At 49.0% G+C, this 16,281-nt stretch overlaps 1 protein-coding gene across 5 annotated transcripts in view; it reads left to right on the forward strand.

Moving 5' to 3' along the window:
* Positions 1 to 782: 782 nt before the first annotated feature.
* KDM3B (lysine demethylase 3B) overlaps positions 783 to 16,281 on the forward strand; it is a 95,295-nt gene continuing 79,796 nt past the window's right edge. For 2 of the 5 annotated variants that reach the window (XM_058279296.2, XM_071210142.1), the window contains exons 1-5: positions 923 to 1,013; positions 3,929 to 4,153; positions 4,326 to 4,402; positions 4,896 to 4,953; positions 6,874 to 7,661. In XM_058279296.2, coding sequence (XP_058135279.1) covers positions 4,129 to 4,153; positions 4,326 to 4,402; positions 4,896 to 4,953; positions 6,874 to 7,661 — 948 coding nt within the window. In that variant the 5' untranslated portion in view covers positions 923 to 1,013; positions 3,929 to 4,128. Of the gene's footprint in view, positions 1,014 to 3,928; positions 4,154 to 4,325; positions 4,403 to 4,895; positions 4,954 to 6,873; positions 7,662 to 14,538; positions 14,782 to 16,281 lie in introns of those variants that run through there. The other 3 variants (XM_071210140.1, XM_071210143.1, XM_004467029.5) reach the window with 2 other exon arrangements.

The raw sequence follows: 16,281 nt of genomic DNA on the forward strand, positions 1-16,281 counted from the left end.
AAACTTTGTCTGAGGGAGGTGGTGGTGGTGGAGATTTAAATAAAAGGTGGTTTCCCCTTCCCGTGGAGAAAATATAGCTAGACACCATCTTTTCCCCATTTCTCAGTTTCCATTCTCCCTCTCTGTCTTAAGGAAAGTGGTCCAGCTGTAACCATCGTACCCCTCCTGTCCTACCGCCCCCCCCCCCCCCGCCCCCGCAAGCAACTGAACCGCCTATGATGTCATAATCACAATCCCATTACCTCATCCTGTTGGGGGGGGGGTGCGAAGAGGGAAGAGGAGTGAACAGCAGTGGGCCCTCCTCGGCTTTGGGAAGTATTTTGGGCGAGAGCTAATTACAGAATCAAGTGGGAACGACCCCGCAACCATATAAATCCTGGGTTTATAAGGTTTGAGCCGATCAGGCAGCTGGAATACGGATTCCGGGGAACCAGAGCAGGCCCTGATCGGCCTTTGGACTACACTTCCCGGCAGCCTTCACGCCTAGGACGAGTCCTCTGCTAGGGGGAGGGGGATTCCTTCAGAGAGGCGGCCGTAGAGAGCCGGGCAGGAGAACAGGTGAGAGGAACCTCGGCTAGTATTATTAAGCAGCCTGAATAGACTGGGAGTCTGCACTCGGGCCGATGGAGGAATAGGGAGAAAAGGCGATAGTTTTGTTTACCTTCGTCCGACACCGCCACCCCCGCGGGTTTCTAGCTATGACTTCACCTGGACCTATCCATCTTCTGCGATATTTTGGGGGGTTGACTCGATGAGGAGTCAACCACCCCCAATCCGAAATCAAAGCGCCAGTCTCGTTCCCAAGAGAGCTATCCAAGGAAGACTTTGAGAGAGAAACAACGAGGGCCTCGGGGTCCCCCCGGACAGATCAGGGGGGTTCTGTGAACCACCGCTATTCACCCACTCTCCTCAGGGGCGCTGTGGTTCGCGCCAGTGCCTTTTAAGGGCACCGTGGGGCGAACCAAACGCTCAGAGCTGCTCCGGCCGCGGCCCTGGGAGCTGGAGGAGCCGTGGTAGGTGGCGGAGGGCAGGTGGCGCTGGGTCCTCGGGGCGGGCACCTCGGCCACCCTCCCTCCCTCCTCTCTCTCCCCTCCCCCAGCCCGGCTACTCGCGCAGCCTGGCCTCGCAGGCCGCCTCCGCGGGGAGAGCACGGGACCCGGTGGGGGAGGGGGAGGCGGAGTGCTAAGTCCCAGACCCTTTCCATTCCTGCGTCCAGAGTTCGCTTCCCGCGGCCAGATGATGGAAGCTGAGTGGGAAGAGGCCAGCGATGGTTCCCCTTAGCGAGCCCTGGCGTCCCTCGCGCCAAGGGCCAGCGGATGCCCCATGCCCCACCCCGTGTAGACAGGCAGGCAAGCAGAGGGAGAGGTTGAAGATTGGAGGGGGCCTAGCCCTTTGCTTCTTCATGGGGTGGGGGAGATGCTCCCCACTTATCACCCCTAGCCCCACCAGAACCATATGGAGGAATAGCCTTCGAGTCCCCACTTACCTGTGCCTGCACCTTCCTGAATCCCTCATGTTTTCCTTCAGTCTCCCCAGGAGGTGTTGGGCTGGGACCTGGGGGCAAGGTCCCCAGGGGATTTGTGACTCTCCTCCCTCTTGGCTTGATTTGATCCTAGGTTCTCCAGGTTTCAGCACAATCTTTGCATCCCTGAGACCCTCCTGTCAGGGGTTATTGCCATTCAGTGGGAAATGGGGTGGGGGTTTGATCTTTATTTTAGGGTACTGGTGGAGGAGGGAAAGCCTGGGCTGAGAGTTGGGCCTGGTGGGGTATGGGAAGGGCCTAGCGGCCTGCTGCTCTGTGAAGGCTTGAGCCCTGTGCCAGTTGTTAAGCTGAGAAGTTTTAACTTGTTTGGTGAACGTTCTGGGCTGTCCCTACCTCTCAGATATACAAAATGGAAGGGGAAGGAAGGCGGCCAGAGAGGGCTTCTTACACTTTTTCAGTGCCTGCTTGAGAAAGACGAGGCCCCTCGCGGAGCTGGTTTGCCTTCTTTTGTGTCCTGGTTTGATTCCTTATGGCTTCCGTTCTGTTCCCCCTCTCAGCCTGGCCTGTTTTAGGAAACTCAGGCTAAAGTATCAGTTGTGTAGTGGTAGTTTCATTGTTCCAATTACCGTCGTGTGTGGTCATATCTCAACAATTAAAATTCAAAAAAACATAAAATCACTCTCTTCACTTGATCCCAGAGAGGACTAGGAATTTGCTTGCTATTTGGCCACATACCTCATGAAAAGCTTGAAAGAGTTTGCCTCACTCCCTGCTCCTCATGGCTGGTCAGACGGAGGCCTGAGGTCTCTGGGGTAAAAGCCTACATTTAGGTTCCCTCTCTGGTTGATTTTTGAGGGCAGAGTTAAGAAACCAAGAGGAGAAGTGATAAAAGCCTTAACTTGCACCACAAGAACATAGGGGAAGCAGCTGAAGGGAGCTCTCAGGAAGCTGGGACTTTATTCAGAGTGGTAATAATTATGCATGAAAACGATAGTTAACTATAATGATGACTGGCTTCTCTCACACCTTTCTTCCAAATAATTCCAAGTACATCTAAGCGTATTCCTTTGCTCTTCCTTGTGGCCTCCCTCTGAGGTAGGAATGGGGTTGAGATGATTCCCTCTTTTTTTCATTTTTTTATTTTTTTATTATTGAAGTAGAGAGTGATCTGCCCCCAAAGTCACAGAAGGAAGAACCCTTTTGGGCTTCTCTTGGTACCAGGTGAGTGAGGATGGAATCCAGCCAGAGACATAGACCCTGTTACCTTATTTCTCTTAATGATATTGCTTCTGGCATCCCAAGGCTTAGTAGAGCAACAAACAGGAGGAGTGAGAAAAAGTAGCCTTTATGGACTCCTTATTTGAATAATCAGGTGCATGCTTTTGTACATATTGTACATTTCCTGTTCTGTCATCCCTGTGACAGATTAAGATCATTCTGCCCATTTTACATAGGGGTAAACTTGAAAGATTAAATGGTTTGCCAAAACTGTCACAGCAAGTCAAATTAACATTCAGATTTCTTGATCCTTTGTTCTGTCTACCAGCAAGTGCCACATATACACCCTGGTGATCTGTTTGCCTGCTTGTCATCTCTGGGAATGGGAAGAACAAAGTGACTGAGACATTAGGTTAACCTCCCCTCTTCCCTTGAGCAAGTCCCCTCATTCATTGAGTGGCCTTGAAGTCGTTCTCTGATATTTAGTTTGTTTTTACCGGAAATTGACCATGAGAAAGGGAGTTTTGATTAATTGTATCCACAGTCTTTGAGTCAGACCAGGCTAAAAACTTAGCTGAAAGTTTTAAGTTGTTTTTAACATCTGAAGAGTTGAAATGTGATAGAAATTACCCTGGTACCGTTTCTTTATTCTTTTCTCGTAATTTTTACAAGAGAATATACACAGTATCTGTTGGAAAACAATAATATATCAGCTGCCTAGGCTAAAGGAGGACATAAAATCCTGTTTACTCTGATTAGTCTGAAGTAGAAAGTCATTCCTACAACCCCACTCCTCCCTCTTCTCCCATATTCTCTGGTTTAGGAAAAAGGTACCTCTGTTCTTGTCTGACTCCGGAATATAAAGAAAATATTGAGCTAATTATGATGGGAAGAGCCATTTGAGCATCTCCCTCTCTTCCTTGAGCTGTTTTCTGAGTTGTGCTGGGATTCTGGAAATTCTCAGCAGAGCATGAACCAGGTTAGGAATGGCAAATAGTTTTCAACCTGCTTACCAACTTCAGTTTGTTTTATTGGATATCTGGAATGCCAAGTTCTGAATGTTTCTGAGACTGTGTTCTGAGGCTATGTTTAGGCTTAGCCAGAAAGACCTGTGATCAACTAATTATGCCTGCCAGAGGCATGGCATAGGAGTGATGTATGCTATGCATTTTCTGTCTCTGGACCAACTATTCTCTTATATCACTTGGGGATGGTTGCAATTGGCAGGCTCAGCAGGCATGCCTGGAGAGGGACGTCCCAGTGGTGCTAGAATGGTGCTGCAGAGGCAGAAGATGGTTTACGAGTGAGGCCTGAAGAACAGGGAAGACATCATTATTTACTCCAAAGTGTACAAGTCATTTCTGGGGGAGAATCATGATAACCCTGATCACTGAGCAGCTACAGAAGCAGACTCTGGATGAGCTGAAATGCACACGCTTCAGCATCAGTCTGGTAAAAGACCCGTCTTCCTCTTTCTCCACAACTACTTCACCCTTGTCGCATGCTATTTTTTTTTAAAGATTTATTTTATTTACTTATCCCCCCTGCCCTTATTGTTTGTGGTCACTGTCTGCTCTCTGTGTTCGTTTGCTGTGTGTTCTGTGTCTGCTCGTCTTCTCTTTAGGAGGCACTGGGAACCGAACCCGGGACCTCCTGTGTGGAAGAGAGGCACTCAATCACCTGAGCCACCTCAGCTCACTGGTTTGTTATGTCTCTCATCATCTTTCCTCTTTGTGTTTCTTTTGTTGTGTGAACTTGTTGCGGCAGCTTGCTGTGCCTGCCCGCCGTGCCAGCTCGCCTTCTCCAGGAGGCACAGGCAACCAAACCCAGGACCTCCCATGTGGTGGGTGGAAGCCCAGTTGCTTGAGCCACATCTGCTTCCCGTGTCCAGTGCTATTTGAATCATGTTACTTATACTGGTAGAGCCCACAAGAGGTGCAGAAGGAAAAGAGAAGGGAGCAGGTTATTGCACTGAAAGAAAAGGGACACCAAAACTTGGTGGAGGAGGGTTTGAGATGTTGGAAGATGTGGATTACTTTACTGACTAACTTGGGAAGACAAGAGAAAGAAAATACTTAGGAGTCTCTAACATTGTTATAGCCCGTGAATCTCAGGGGTGAGCTGAAAAGGACTTTCTGGAAATCTGTCAGTGTGCTCTGAACTCAAATGACAATGGATATTCTCTCTCTCTTAGCCTTTGCCTGATCATGCAGACATCTCCAACTGTGGGAACCCTTTCCAGCTTGTGTCTGGTAAGGCATTGTGTGTATATGTATGTGTGTGTATGCCTCTGCTTACATTCACATCTTTCTTTGGCTTCCAGAAACCAGAACTACCTAGCCTACCTCCAGAACTTTCTTGCCTTGGTTACCCTCTGAGATCGGTACTTGTCTCCATTTTCCTGCCACAGCAGGGAAGTTATCTGTTTAGTTTGTTCTTACTCTTATAATCTAAATATTTTGACTTTCATAATCCAAATGTTTTGAATAGTTAATACATTCATATGGTTAAAACATTTTTTAATAACAACAAAAAGGTTATCCAGAGAAAAATCCCCCTTCTACTCCTGTCCTCTGTCCACCCAGCTTCCACCACTTCCCTAAAAGTAACTCGTATTAATGTCTTGTATATCCAACCAGAGTTTCTTTATACAAATAGAAGAAAATATAAATATATATTATTCTTACCCCCACTTTTTGTTTACCCAAAACATTGCATACTATATATGTTATTCTGCACCTTATTTTTTTTTACTTTACTCTCCTTAGGAGACCTTTCCATATCAGTGTGTCGAGTGTTTCCTTGTTTTTTCTGGTTGCATCTTATTGCAGTGGATAGATGTACTATAGTTTAGCCAATCTCTTATTGATGTACATTTAATTTATTTCCAATCTTTGTTATGACCTGTAAAATGTTGGTGAATTACCTTATAAATATGTCATTTTGCATAGTGAAAATATATATTCCCACATTATGAATTACTTGATCAAAAAAGTCTATGACTGTGGGGACAGTTCAACAGAGGCATTATTAGTAGACAGAACTCTCCACCCATGCTGCTAGGCTGTTCTCTTGTCTCGTTTTCTTTTCTTGGGTATCTGGCAAGAATCGTGAGTTGGCAAAAGTACCTTCATTCAGCCTCTGCCTCCTATTAAGTACTTGCTGAGTGCAGGTACTACGCTGTAAGTACAGAACAGGACACATGATTCCTGCCCTCATGGAGGTTAGTAGGGAGAGAATTGTTGACCAGATAAAATCAAGTGGAATTTTTCTCCATCATCAAGTCTGACTTCATATATTTGTAAGTTGTTCCAAATATCCAGCTGCTAGCCACAAACTTAGAGGAGGCTTCTTGGTCCCTTAATGAGCTATCTCCCAAAAGTCACAGTTTTGGTTGGACTGCAGAGTGCAGACCATTTCATTTAGTCTATTTCCCCTTCTACCCTTTGATCCCCCATAGTCTGTTTGGATTTAAGAGAAGGCCTAGGGGAAGAGAATTAGTATATTGGTGGCCAGGCACAAAGGACCATGGGCAGCACAAAGTCTTAGGGTTTTCCAAGAACACGTTCCACCATCATCAAAAGCCTATTCTGCCCCATTTGCCTGCCTTAGGAGTGAAAGTCATCTCATACCTGCTTGATTACCTCTTATTTCTTGCAGCCCAAACTCTCATCTTTGTACTGTTGACATATGGAAGGGAAAGGCCAAGGAAAGAGAGGGCTGTTTTTGGAACCCAAGGTGAGGGTTGGGGAGCAGAGTAGGGCTGAGGTGACGATAAGCAGGGCACACTAATACACGTGTTTGTTTCTCTCAGTTAGTTTTAATTTTGAGAAGGAGTGAGTGGCAGGCAGTAAGTGAAATTATATTTTAGATTTTGAGTGGTTTCTCATAATGGAGGTAATATGGCATAGTGTTTAGAGATCCAGCCCTGGTATCAGAGAGACTGGATTTGAATCCTGCTTTGATCATTTGATTGCTACATTACCTTGGCAAAGCTGGTAGACCGCTTTCATTTGTGAAGTGGGGATAATAGTACCTATCTCATGAGTTTTTTTTCAGAAGAGGAAATGAGATAGCCCACATAGAGTGCTCAGTACAATGTGTGACATATAGTAAGCTCTTAAAAAGTGTTACCTATCATTGATATTATTTTTACAATGAATGTTTTCCAGAAGGTGCTTCCTGGAGGGGCCTGCCCCACTGTTCCTGTACTGAGTTCCAGGACAGCCTCAACCTCAGCTACCACTCCTCAGGCTTGAGCCTGCACCTCAGATCACCCAGCCGGGAGAGCTCCCCTCAAGAGCAGCCCCTCTCCCAAATCCTAAGCCCTGAGCCCCCAGACTCAGAGAAGCTCCCTGTGCCCCCAGCCCCTCCCTCCAAGAGGCACTGTCGCTCACTCTCTGTGCCCGTGGACCTGTCTCGCTGGCAGCCGGTGTGGCGGCCCGCCCCCTCCAAGCTGTGGACTCCCATCAAGCACCGGGGCAGTGGTGGAGGGGGTGGGCCGCAGGTGCCTCACCAGAGCCCCCCCAAGCGGGTCTCCAGCCTCAGGTTCCTTCAAGCTCCCAGTGCCTCTTCTCAATGTGCCCCAGCCCACAGACCATACAGTCCCCCTTTCTTTAGCCTGGCCCTGGCCCAAGAGTCTTCTCGACCCTGTGCTGCCTCCCCCCGAAGTGGCTCCTGGGAGAGTGATGCTGAGTCCCTGTCACCTTGTCCACCCCAGCGCCGCCGCTTCTCCCTGTCACCCAGCCTGGGTCCGCAGGCAAGCTGCTTCTTGCCCTCTGCCCGGAGCTCCCCAGCATCCTCCCCAGAGCTGCCCTGGCGACCTCGAGGCCCCCGCAACCTTCCCCGAAGCCGCTCACAGCCTTGTGATCTGGATGCCCGCAAGGCTGGGGTCAAGCGGCGCCACGAGGAAGACCCCCGGCGACTCCGGCCTTCCCTGGACTTCGACAAGATGAATCAGGTGGGACTAGGAGACTAGGGGAGCTAAGATGGAAGTGAGGGGACTCTTTTCTGCTCCCACTCTTGAGCTGTCCTCTAGCCACAGCTTCCCTCCTCCCCCAGCAGCGCTCCCCTGGAGCACTTTTCTGTCTGAGCTTTGTAAGGGTGACCTACAATCCTGGTTTGCCATGTCTGTCCCAATGTTAGCACTCAAAGTTCCACGTCCTGTGAAACCCCTTAGTCCTGGGGATTCCAGAGGAACTGAGGAAGACAGTAAGATCCATGTTACACCTTCCAACAGAGAGCCCAGATTGCCCTGCAGAAGGCACTTTCCCTCCTAGGGGGACGCATAAGCCATAAAAGTCCCATCATCAGTACACCTGCTCCCTTGCTCCCTCTCCCTCTTGTGCTCTTTTTTCCACTTGCCCTTCACTGCCTCAGGTGGGTTTGTGAGGGCTTCAGGAAGACAGGCTGCTACATCCATCTGTTTAACAAATGTTTTTGACTTCCTAGTATGAATACAGTTGTTATATGCATTTGCATATAACAAGCCCTCCTTCTAGACCACTGGCTCACAACCTTCTTCGAAGATATATTCCTTTATCAGATAGTCACCCAACCATTCATCAAATATTTCCTGAACAACATCACTATATACCGGGCTCTGAGAATGCTTGGGAATACAGTGGTGAATCAAGTAGATGATATTCCTGCCCTCGTGGAGCTTATAAATGATCTAATCTTGAATCTGATGAAAACTATGGGTTCTTGTCTCAGAGGACTGTGCGTTTACACTAAATTTTCCAAATTTTATTTGAAACATCATCCAAAAGCCTAGGACCGATTCCTTCACGGTAACTGAGAGGGACACTTGGAGATATAGCTTAGGCCAGGGTACTCTGGGAAGTTAGTATCTTTCTTTGCCTTCTTACTTATGTTGTTTGTTTGACAGAAACCATACTCAGGAGGTCTCTGTCTCCAAGATACAGCCCAGGAAGGCAGCAGCGTCTCTCCGCCGTGGTTCATGGCCTGTAGCCCCCCACCCCTCTCTGCTTCCTGCAGCCCCCTTGGGGGTTCCTCCCAGGTGCTGAGTGAAAGTGAAGAGGAGGAGGAGGAGGGGGCCGTGCGGTGGGGGCGGCAGGCACTAAGCAAGCGGACACTGTGCCAGCAGGACTTTGGGGACCTGGACTTGAATCTGATTGAGGAGAACTAAAACTGAGAGGCTACTTCCTGGGGCCACACAGACTGACTCTCTTATGGCTACTAACAAGTGTCAAGGCCCAAGGCCGGGGGCCCAGCCTGGGAATGGGGGTGAGTGGAGGGCTCCGACTCAGGGCAGCCGGAAATCTTCTCGCTCCAGGAAGCTCGACCATGCTGATACAGGCCGGGACAAGATAAATGGAGATGGTGGCGGGAGGGACAGCCCCCAAGCAGACCCTTCCCGTGGCGTGGCGGCCCTGAGTGTGAGTATCCCTGCCACCAAGAGAACAATGGGCAGGGAAGGAAGGGGTCTGCTGACCCCAGCTCGGGGAATTTCACTAGCCCCTTTGCTTCAAAGGGCACTTGTGTCTTAGAATCTGGCCAGGGTGGGGGGTTCAATCAGCCTCCTTGGAGAAATTGTGTGAGAGTGTGTGCGTGCATGGGAGTGTCCTCAAGTGAAGGCGCATTTGCATAGCCTTAGGGAAGTAACACAAGTTGCTTGAGAAGACAGAGTATCACGATACCCCAGGTTCCTGAGTTTTCACAGGACAGTGGGCTTTTTCAAGGAGTTAAGAGAAGAGCTCCAAGTTTTCCTTTTTTCTAAATAGCTCTGGAGCCAGGCTTGTAATCTGTTAGTGTCACTGGCTCTGCGGAGGTTTCTGTTTCGGGGTACAGCAGGGTTTTTTTTTAAGTGCTGTGACCTCATCTGATGGCTTTTTCCTCATCCCTCCCCAATAGGCAGATGTGGTATTGGGAGCCAGAGTGGAGTCTCCACATTTATTCTGAGCTGGCCTTTTTTCTAATCAGATTGCCTAGGCTATATACATCCTGCCTCTCTTGCTCTCTAAGTAGATGCAAGCACACGTGGGCGACTGAGGCAGGGTTGAAGGGCTCCCTCTCTTCCTCTATACTGAGGGGACCTTTTCCCCTTTCTCCTCTAACCTCGGAGGTCAGAGAAAAGGAAGAAAGGCCCTGCAGTGGTCCCCAGCATCTATGCAGGGAGGCCTGCAGCAGGACTTTGGAAGCAGACTGTAGGGAAGCCTGTTCTTCCAAGAGCCAGGCCCAGCCTCTTTTCTGACCTGCTTGAGAAAAGTGGGTTGGGGGTATCAGCATTTACCAGTTGGTGTTCTACTTCTGCCAGGAAATGTTTATTTGTCTCTAATTGGCCCTGAGAGACCAGAGGTAGGTTGGGGCTCACGGAGGGATTCGCTGAGGATGTATAAAGCAAGGCTGAGAGAAGCAGTTGGGAATTTGTTGTTGGATTGAATTTCCTTTTTTAAGTTTCTCACCAACAACTCAAGGCAGGGCAACGGGTCCCAGTAGCTGCAGTGATGAGCTTAAAAACTGCAGATACCTTGGTAGGGCTGGCACAAGTGGAAATACATACTGAAGTGGCCACCACAATAGCTTGTGAGGCTTTGTCCACCTTTGGATCAAGTAGCTGGACCAAACTGGACCACCTTTATTGGAAGAAGGGCATTTTCTCTTCAACTTCCAGGGTGTCTTAGGACCCAAGTTCCTCATGTTAGGGAAGAAGACCAAGGACTGTGTGTTTTCTTCCTCATGGAGTTGGACCTGACATTTTCTGGGTCTCCCACATGTTGGAGAGGAGTATTGATGAGGCTCGTGCTGCCTCACCTCCGCATCAGAGGAGGTGGCCATGTCTTCTTGAGTCTCGGGCCCTCAGAGGTTTTATTGACCCTTCCAGGGCACCTTCCCATCTCCTTCTAGTTACCATGTATTACCGGTGGGCCACCAGGTCTATGGTGACCTGAGAGAGGCACTCTGGAGAATGCAGGGAAACTGTGAGCCCAGGAGTTTCCCATCCTCAGTTTCACCCCTCCCCTGGCTCTTCTTCTTCTTCAGGCCATAATTTAACTGGTACCAATTTCTTTTCCTCGGGGCATTCTCATCCTTGGGTTCTCTGCTAGAGATTGTCTGTCCCAGCTTCCAGTAGGCCACTGGCAATTCCATTGGGGTCTCTGTGGGCTCTAAGCTAAAGAAAATGAGAGCAGTCATCCTGCCCCCATCATGGTTTTCCCAAAGCCCTAGAGTAACATCATTAGGGGAAAACATCTACAGGTGTCATATTCGAATTCCATTACTTTAAGACTGGAAAGTTAAACTTACCAGAACTATCACCTTATTTCCCCATCTAATCATCTGTGGACCTGGGACAAGGCTTTTGAAGAAGTGATTCATTTTGCTTTACACCATAGATCTGTTCCAATAGTTATGTGTAAACCAAGTGCTACTTTACAATGCATTTGGACTGCTGACCACTTAAAAGCAGCCTATGATTGCTTCTTTTGTAAAGCAAGCAGCCTCCCTCTACTTTAGCTGTTTTGACTATTTGAATTTTCACCTATTGGGCTTACTCAGAGTGGAGCACACCTCTACAGGGCTTGTGGTTGGTGCTGGGTAGACATCTGCATCTGTGCTGCGTGTGTGGTATGGCTGACCAGTAGGTGAGTATTCCTGCGTGTGTGAGTGAAGCCACTCCCAGGCTGGTGCTCTCCTCCTGTGCCCGGTGACTGCCCAGTGGCAGCTCCAGCTGCCCTTCACTCCCACCTGCTGCCAAAGTCCCTGTGCTAATGGGATTACAAACACAAAAAGTGAAAAAAAAATTTTTTCGTAAACTTTGTTTTATATTAAAAAAAAAAAATCCATAAGTCTGTGTGTGTTAAACATGAGGTCCTGCCTCTGTGGCTGTGTTTGAAAAAATAAAGTTTTATTAGAATAATCCATTTTCCCAAGCAACCTTGTGTGTATTACAGTGTCTTCTTCCCTTCCCCGCAAAGAAAGGCAAGGAGGAAGGGAGAAGGCCACCTACCTCTTCCAATGCCCTCTAGAAAATGGGCAGGCCTTAGCTCTTTGAGGGTAGCATGTGGTCCCTAGGCCCTTCATAGGCTACAGCAGATCTCATAACCAAAAGTTTTGTTAAGGCCTTGGTTATTTCTGGCAGTCTGGTTAGCCTGTTTCCCTGGTATTTATACCTGTCTCCATACATTCCATCCCTCTGAGAATGTTTGATGGTATGGTCAGGGATTTGTATAGGCTTTCTGAGGTAGGGAGAGTAGGGTGGCTAACTTGGTCAGGAATTTCTTAGGTGTTTTCACATGTCCTGGAGAGATGGACTTTCCATCATCAGAATTCAGATTCCTGATAACCTTAGCAAATTCTTCTCCATCCTAAAAATACTGCTTTTGGAAAATTATCCTAGCAGCAGAACTTTCCTTTTACCCTGGAAGAGGGTATTTTCCCTAATGCTTCCATTGGGAATGTTAAATGTTTGCTGAAAAACTGTGTGGCTCACACTCGCTTCAGACATTTCTATTCCACCCTTTCTTCTCTCTACGTTAGCATTCTTCCAGTGTGTGGGTGAAGTGTAGTTGCTTAGAGATCTAGGCAGGAGCTTCTGTCTCTAAGGCTATAGCCTTTCTTTACCAGTTGTGGTGCTGACTTGCCAGGTGGCAAGAAGAGTCAAGTTGCTTAGCTTATGTCCCAGTTTTCTGCTTCAAACTGGTGGCATTCATCATTGAATACCAATGAAGTATGCAGGAGGACAGTATTGATTTGACTACTGGGAGCAGGACCCTTTGAGGGGTGAAAATAAGCCCTAGAAAGCAGAAATTATCACCTGCCCTGGAAACAAAAGAGGGACTTGGTAATGGCGGTGAGGGAGGGGGGGCGGGGAAGCAGTGGCATGTGGTTGAAGAAGCTTAAGAGTTATAGCTTTGTCTTTCTTTAAAACTATTTCATTTCTCCTACTGCTTGAGCAGGGGTGAAGTTTGAATATCTAAAGTTTTTTTTTTTCCTTTCTGCTGAGTTTCTGTTGCTATTGTTGGGTTTTCTACTTTATCTTTTGTGAAACCAAGTGTGATTTCATTTTTCATCCCTCTAGTATAGGAAAGAACGTAAACTCCATAAGACCAGGGGTTTTGTTTTATTCACTGTTGTGTCCCCAACTCTTTGAAAAGTTCCTGTCACGTGAAAAATGCCTGAAATATTTGTTGAACCCAAAGAAATTTCCCACCTCTGTTCCTCCCATCCTTGAGTTTAGATACATTTATGTCTCTGGTGCTATGAGAAGCCAGCCTTGGACAGACACTGGGACAGTAGAGTATGAGAGAAAATTGCAGCAGTGAATTTTGATAGAAAAGCTGCAAAGCAGTTAGGTTCTGTATGGATTAATCATTGTTCCCCTCCTATCAACTACAACTTATTGGCCATCTGCTTTTTTTTTTTTTTTTAATCTTCTTTTAAGAAGGTTCTCTTGGTCCAGACAAACATTCTGAATCAGGCTTCAGATTAACTGAGACATGTAAATTGCAAGGAATAGAGAAGGGGAAAAGTCCAAGGGAATGTTTCCTTCGTGTTCCATTGGATTAGTTCAAGAATGTCTTCTCTAGATCTTTTGTACTTTTACTGAGGTTAGTAGTTGGTGGCCCCCCTGCCTTTGCTACAAGAAAGTAGATGAAGGGTGTAGACAAGGTTATGGACAGGAGATAACTGGCCAAGCTCAGATGTCTTGGAGAAATAGCCAGCTACTGCTCTTTTCTGTCTGTAGAGCAGATCAATGAGAGAACTGACCACTTTCAGAGTTGCCAGTCATTATTCATTACTAGACCTATTGTCTTTCTGGTTTGAATCCACTTCCATGTTTACTCAGTCTCTGCATTTATAAGACCATGGAATGTGCCGAAGTTAAATGACTGAAGTTGTCCACTGCCTGGTGTAAAGGTCACCATAACAATCAGCATCTCCCCTACTCTACAGCTCTCTTTTCTACTAACTTGGCAGGACCTTGCAACCTTTCATACCTGTATTAAACGATTTCAGGTAGGATGGAAGGGGTTCCATGGTAAGATGAGTTAATAGTGAACCAGGGGAAAGATTCCTCTTACTGCTGACCTCTTTCCAATTCCCCTAAAAGATGAGTTGAGAAATGCAGAACTTGGTAATATTGACAGACTAGGAATGGGAAGAAGCTCCATGGGTTTAAGTCAAATGATGTTGGAGGCACATATAATGGCCTTCAGCCAACGGAAATTGTAGCATCATATCCAATGGATGTAACACATTGGCCAATGGTACCGTGTTGTGGGCCATTGCGAAGGGACATATTGTATCCCATGAATCAATGGGAAGAAAGATTTATAAAAGATAATGACTGAAATGCTTTTTCTGGATAGGAAATCAAGGGGGTATTGGGTGCTGACTTCTTAGTGCAAACATTCACCCTCTAGTCACCATGCGCCTTCAGCCCCCCAACCTCAGTAGAAGTCTTTGGTGGCCAAAGAGGGTAAAACCAAAGCCTTCTTGGATATTAGACCCCCTGAAAGAAGGAAGGTTGGGACCAGGAGGGTGCCATGGGGGACCAAAGGACCCGCCCACCTCCCCACCCCTGGCCGAGTCTGCAATTCCCCTCCCAACCGCAGGGGGCACTGCAGGCCCCGGGGAGGTTGGGGCGGAGCGCTACGAGGGGCCGGGAGCTGCCACCCCGCTCCGGAGCGCGGGGGGCGCTGTGCGGGGCTTTGGCTGCGGCTCCGCTCCCGGCCACGGGGGGCGCTGCGCAGCACTGGTGGTTGGTGGTGGCTGTTGGGGGGGGTGGGGGGGAGCCGCGGCCGCGGGTGGTGCGGAGGGAGGCCTTGCGGGCGGATCGGGCGCTCGGAGGAGGCGGCGGCGGCGGCGGTGGTGGTGGTGGGAGGCGGCGGGCGGGAGCAAGGGTCGGGCCGGCCCTGGCGATGGCGGACGCGGCGGCCTCCCCGGTGGGCAAGCGGCTGCTGCTTCTGTTTGCGGACTCCGCGGCCTCAGCCTCGGCTTCGGTCCCCGCGGCGGCGGCGGCAGCGGGCGGAGAGCCGGGGCCTGCGCTGCGCACTCGGGCCTGGCGGGCTGGTACGGTGCGGGCCATGAGCGGGGCGGTGCCCCAGGACCTAGCGGTGAGTGGCGGCCGAGGCGGGCACTCGAGCCCGGGGCTGCGGGGCCTGCGGGCGGCCTCCCCGGGGGCCTTTGTGAGGGGGTGGAGGGGTAAGAGTGCCCCAGTTTCGCGGCCCCCTATCTCCCCAGCGCCCCCCGCCGGCTCCTCGGCACCCCGAGCTCTATCCGGCATGGCTTCCGCGTCTGGGTGCGCGCCCCAGTTACCCGCGGGGGGCGGCCGGGGCGCCAGGAGGTGCTGCTTGCAGCCGGCAGGCCCCGCCTCCTGGGCGACCCCTTTCTCGGCATCTCCCCCAAACACGCCTTCCAAGCATGACCCGGGACCCTGGGTTCCTGGGCCCCTCGGAGTTCGGCCCGTGCTGCCGCTGCTCCTGTAAGACGCGGTTCTGGAGTCCCCAGCCTTTCTTGGGAGACCTGCGCCCTGTTCCCTTCCTCCTGGAGCCCAGTGTGGGGCGGGAATATGGGCAGTTGTGGGAGGCACAGAGGCTGCAGTTGTGCTACTTGGGCTTTTTTTTATCTAGCAGTTACTTCCTTCTTGTCTTAACCAGGCTCGGCCTGGCGGTCTTCAGAAAGGCCACCTCTCGGGACTGTGTCGGGCTCCCCTCTATTTGCGCTTCTGGGTGACAGGAGCTGCAGTTGTGGCTGTTTTTGATAAGTTAGATCTGTCTTAGCAGCTGAATGGGGCTACTGGATGATTCTTTTTTGCTCCCAGCTCAGCTACTCCCGCAGTCTTGGGAGAGGTTTTGTTTTGAAACTTTGAGTTGCGACTTGGCCGCTTCTGAATACATGACTTGTATTTTGTGATTGAAGTTGCTCAATAATAGAATTTAACTAGCATTCGGGACCGTGATGTGTTATTTTGGTTAATGTGGCGGCAAAATACTGTCTTTCAGCTTCGGCGTGCCTCTTTAGTTCCTCATTCTGATAGCGGCCCTAGCTTCTCTAGTGAGATAAGGCTGTGAAAAATAAGTTCTTTTGGAATGTAATATAGATCAGTAGGCAGAAGGTAAGCTTCCTTCTGCAGATATTTATTTACTATAAATAAATATCAACGCATTTTCTGAGACTTAGAAATAGTGTAGTTTTCTGATATTTTTCTACTTACTGATCAACGGTGTTAAGCTTTTTTTCCCCCCTCACATGCAAGCTTTATGGATTGTTTGGCATGTGGCTGGCTTAGGCCTCAGCTTTGCTTCTATTACTTGAATTTACTGGCATTGCTCTTCATGTTCTACAAGAAAGGCCTCTAGGACTGTAAGCGGCTTCAGTGGGGCAAATTTGTAAAAGGATACCAGGAATATAAGAGGGTGGGGGTAATGGTTCAGGAGGGTATTTGGAGAACAATCTAGATTCTTCTGTGCTTTCTTTGTAAGATACTTTCTAGGCGGGGGTGAAGGAGACTTGTTCCTCTCAGATCCAGGAATTCTCTCCACCCCCTTTGATGCAAAACTTAAGACCCACCATTATATGCATACTTTGACCAAAGGCCTACTCTGCTGTGCCTT

This window comes from Dasypus novemcinctus, chromosome 2 (genome assembly GCF_030445035.2).
Source record: "Dasypus novemcinctus isolate mDasNov1 chromosome 2, mDasNov1.1.hap2, whole genome shotgun sequence".
In the NCBI taxonomy this organism is placed as follows: Eukaryota; Metazoa; Chordata; class Mammalia; order Cingulata; family Dasypodidae; genus Dasypus; species Dasypus novemcinctus.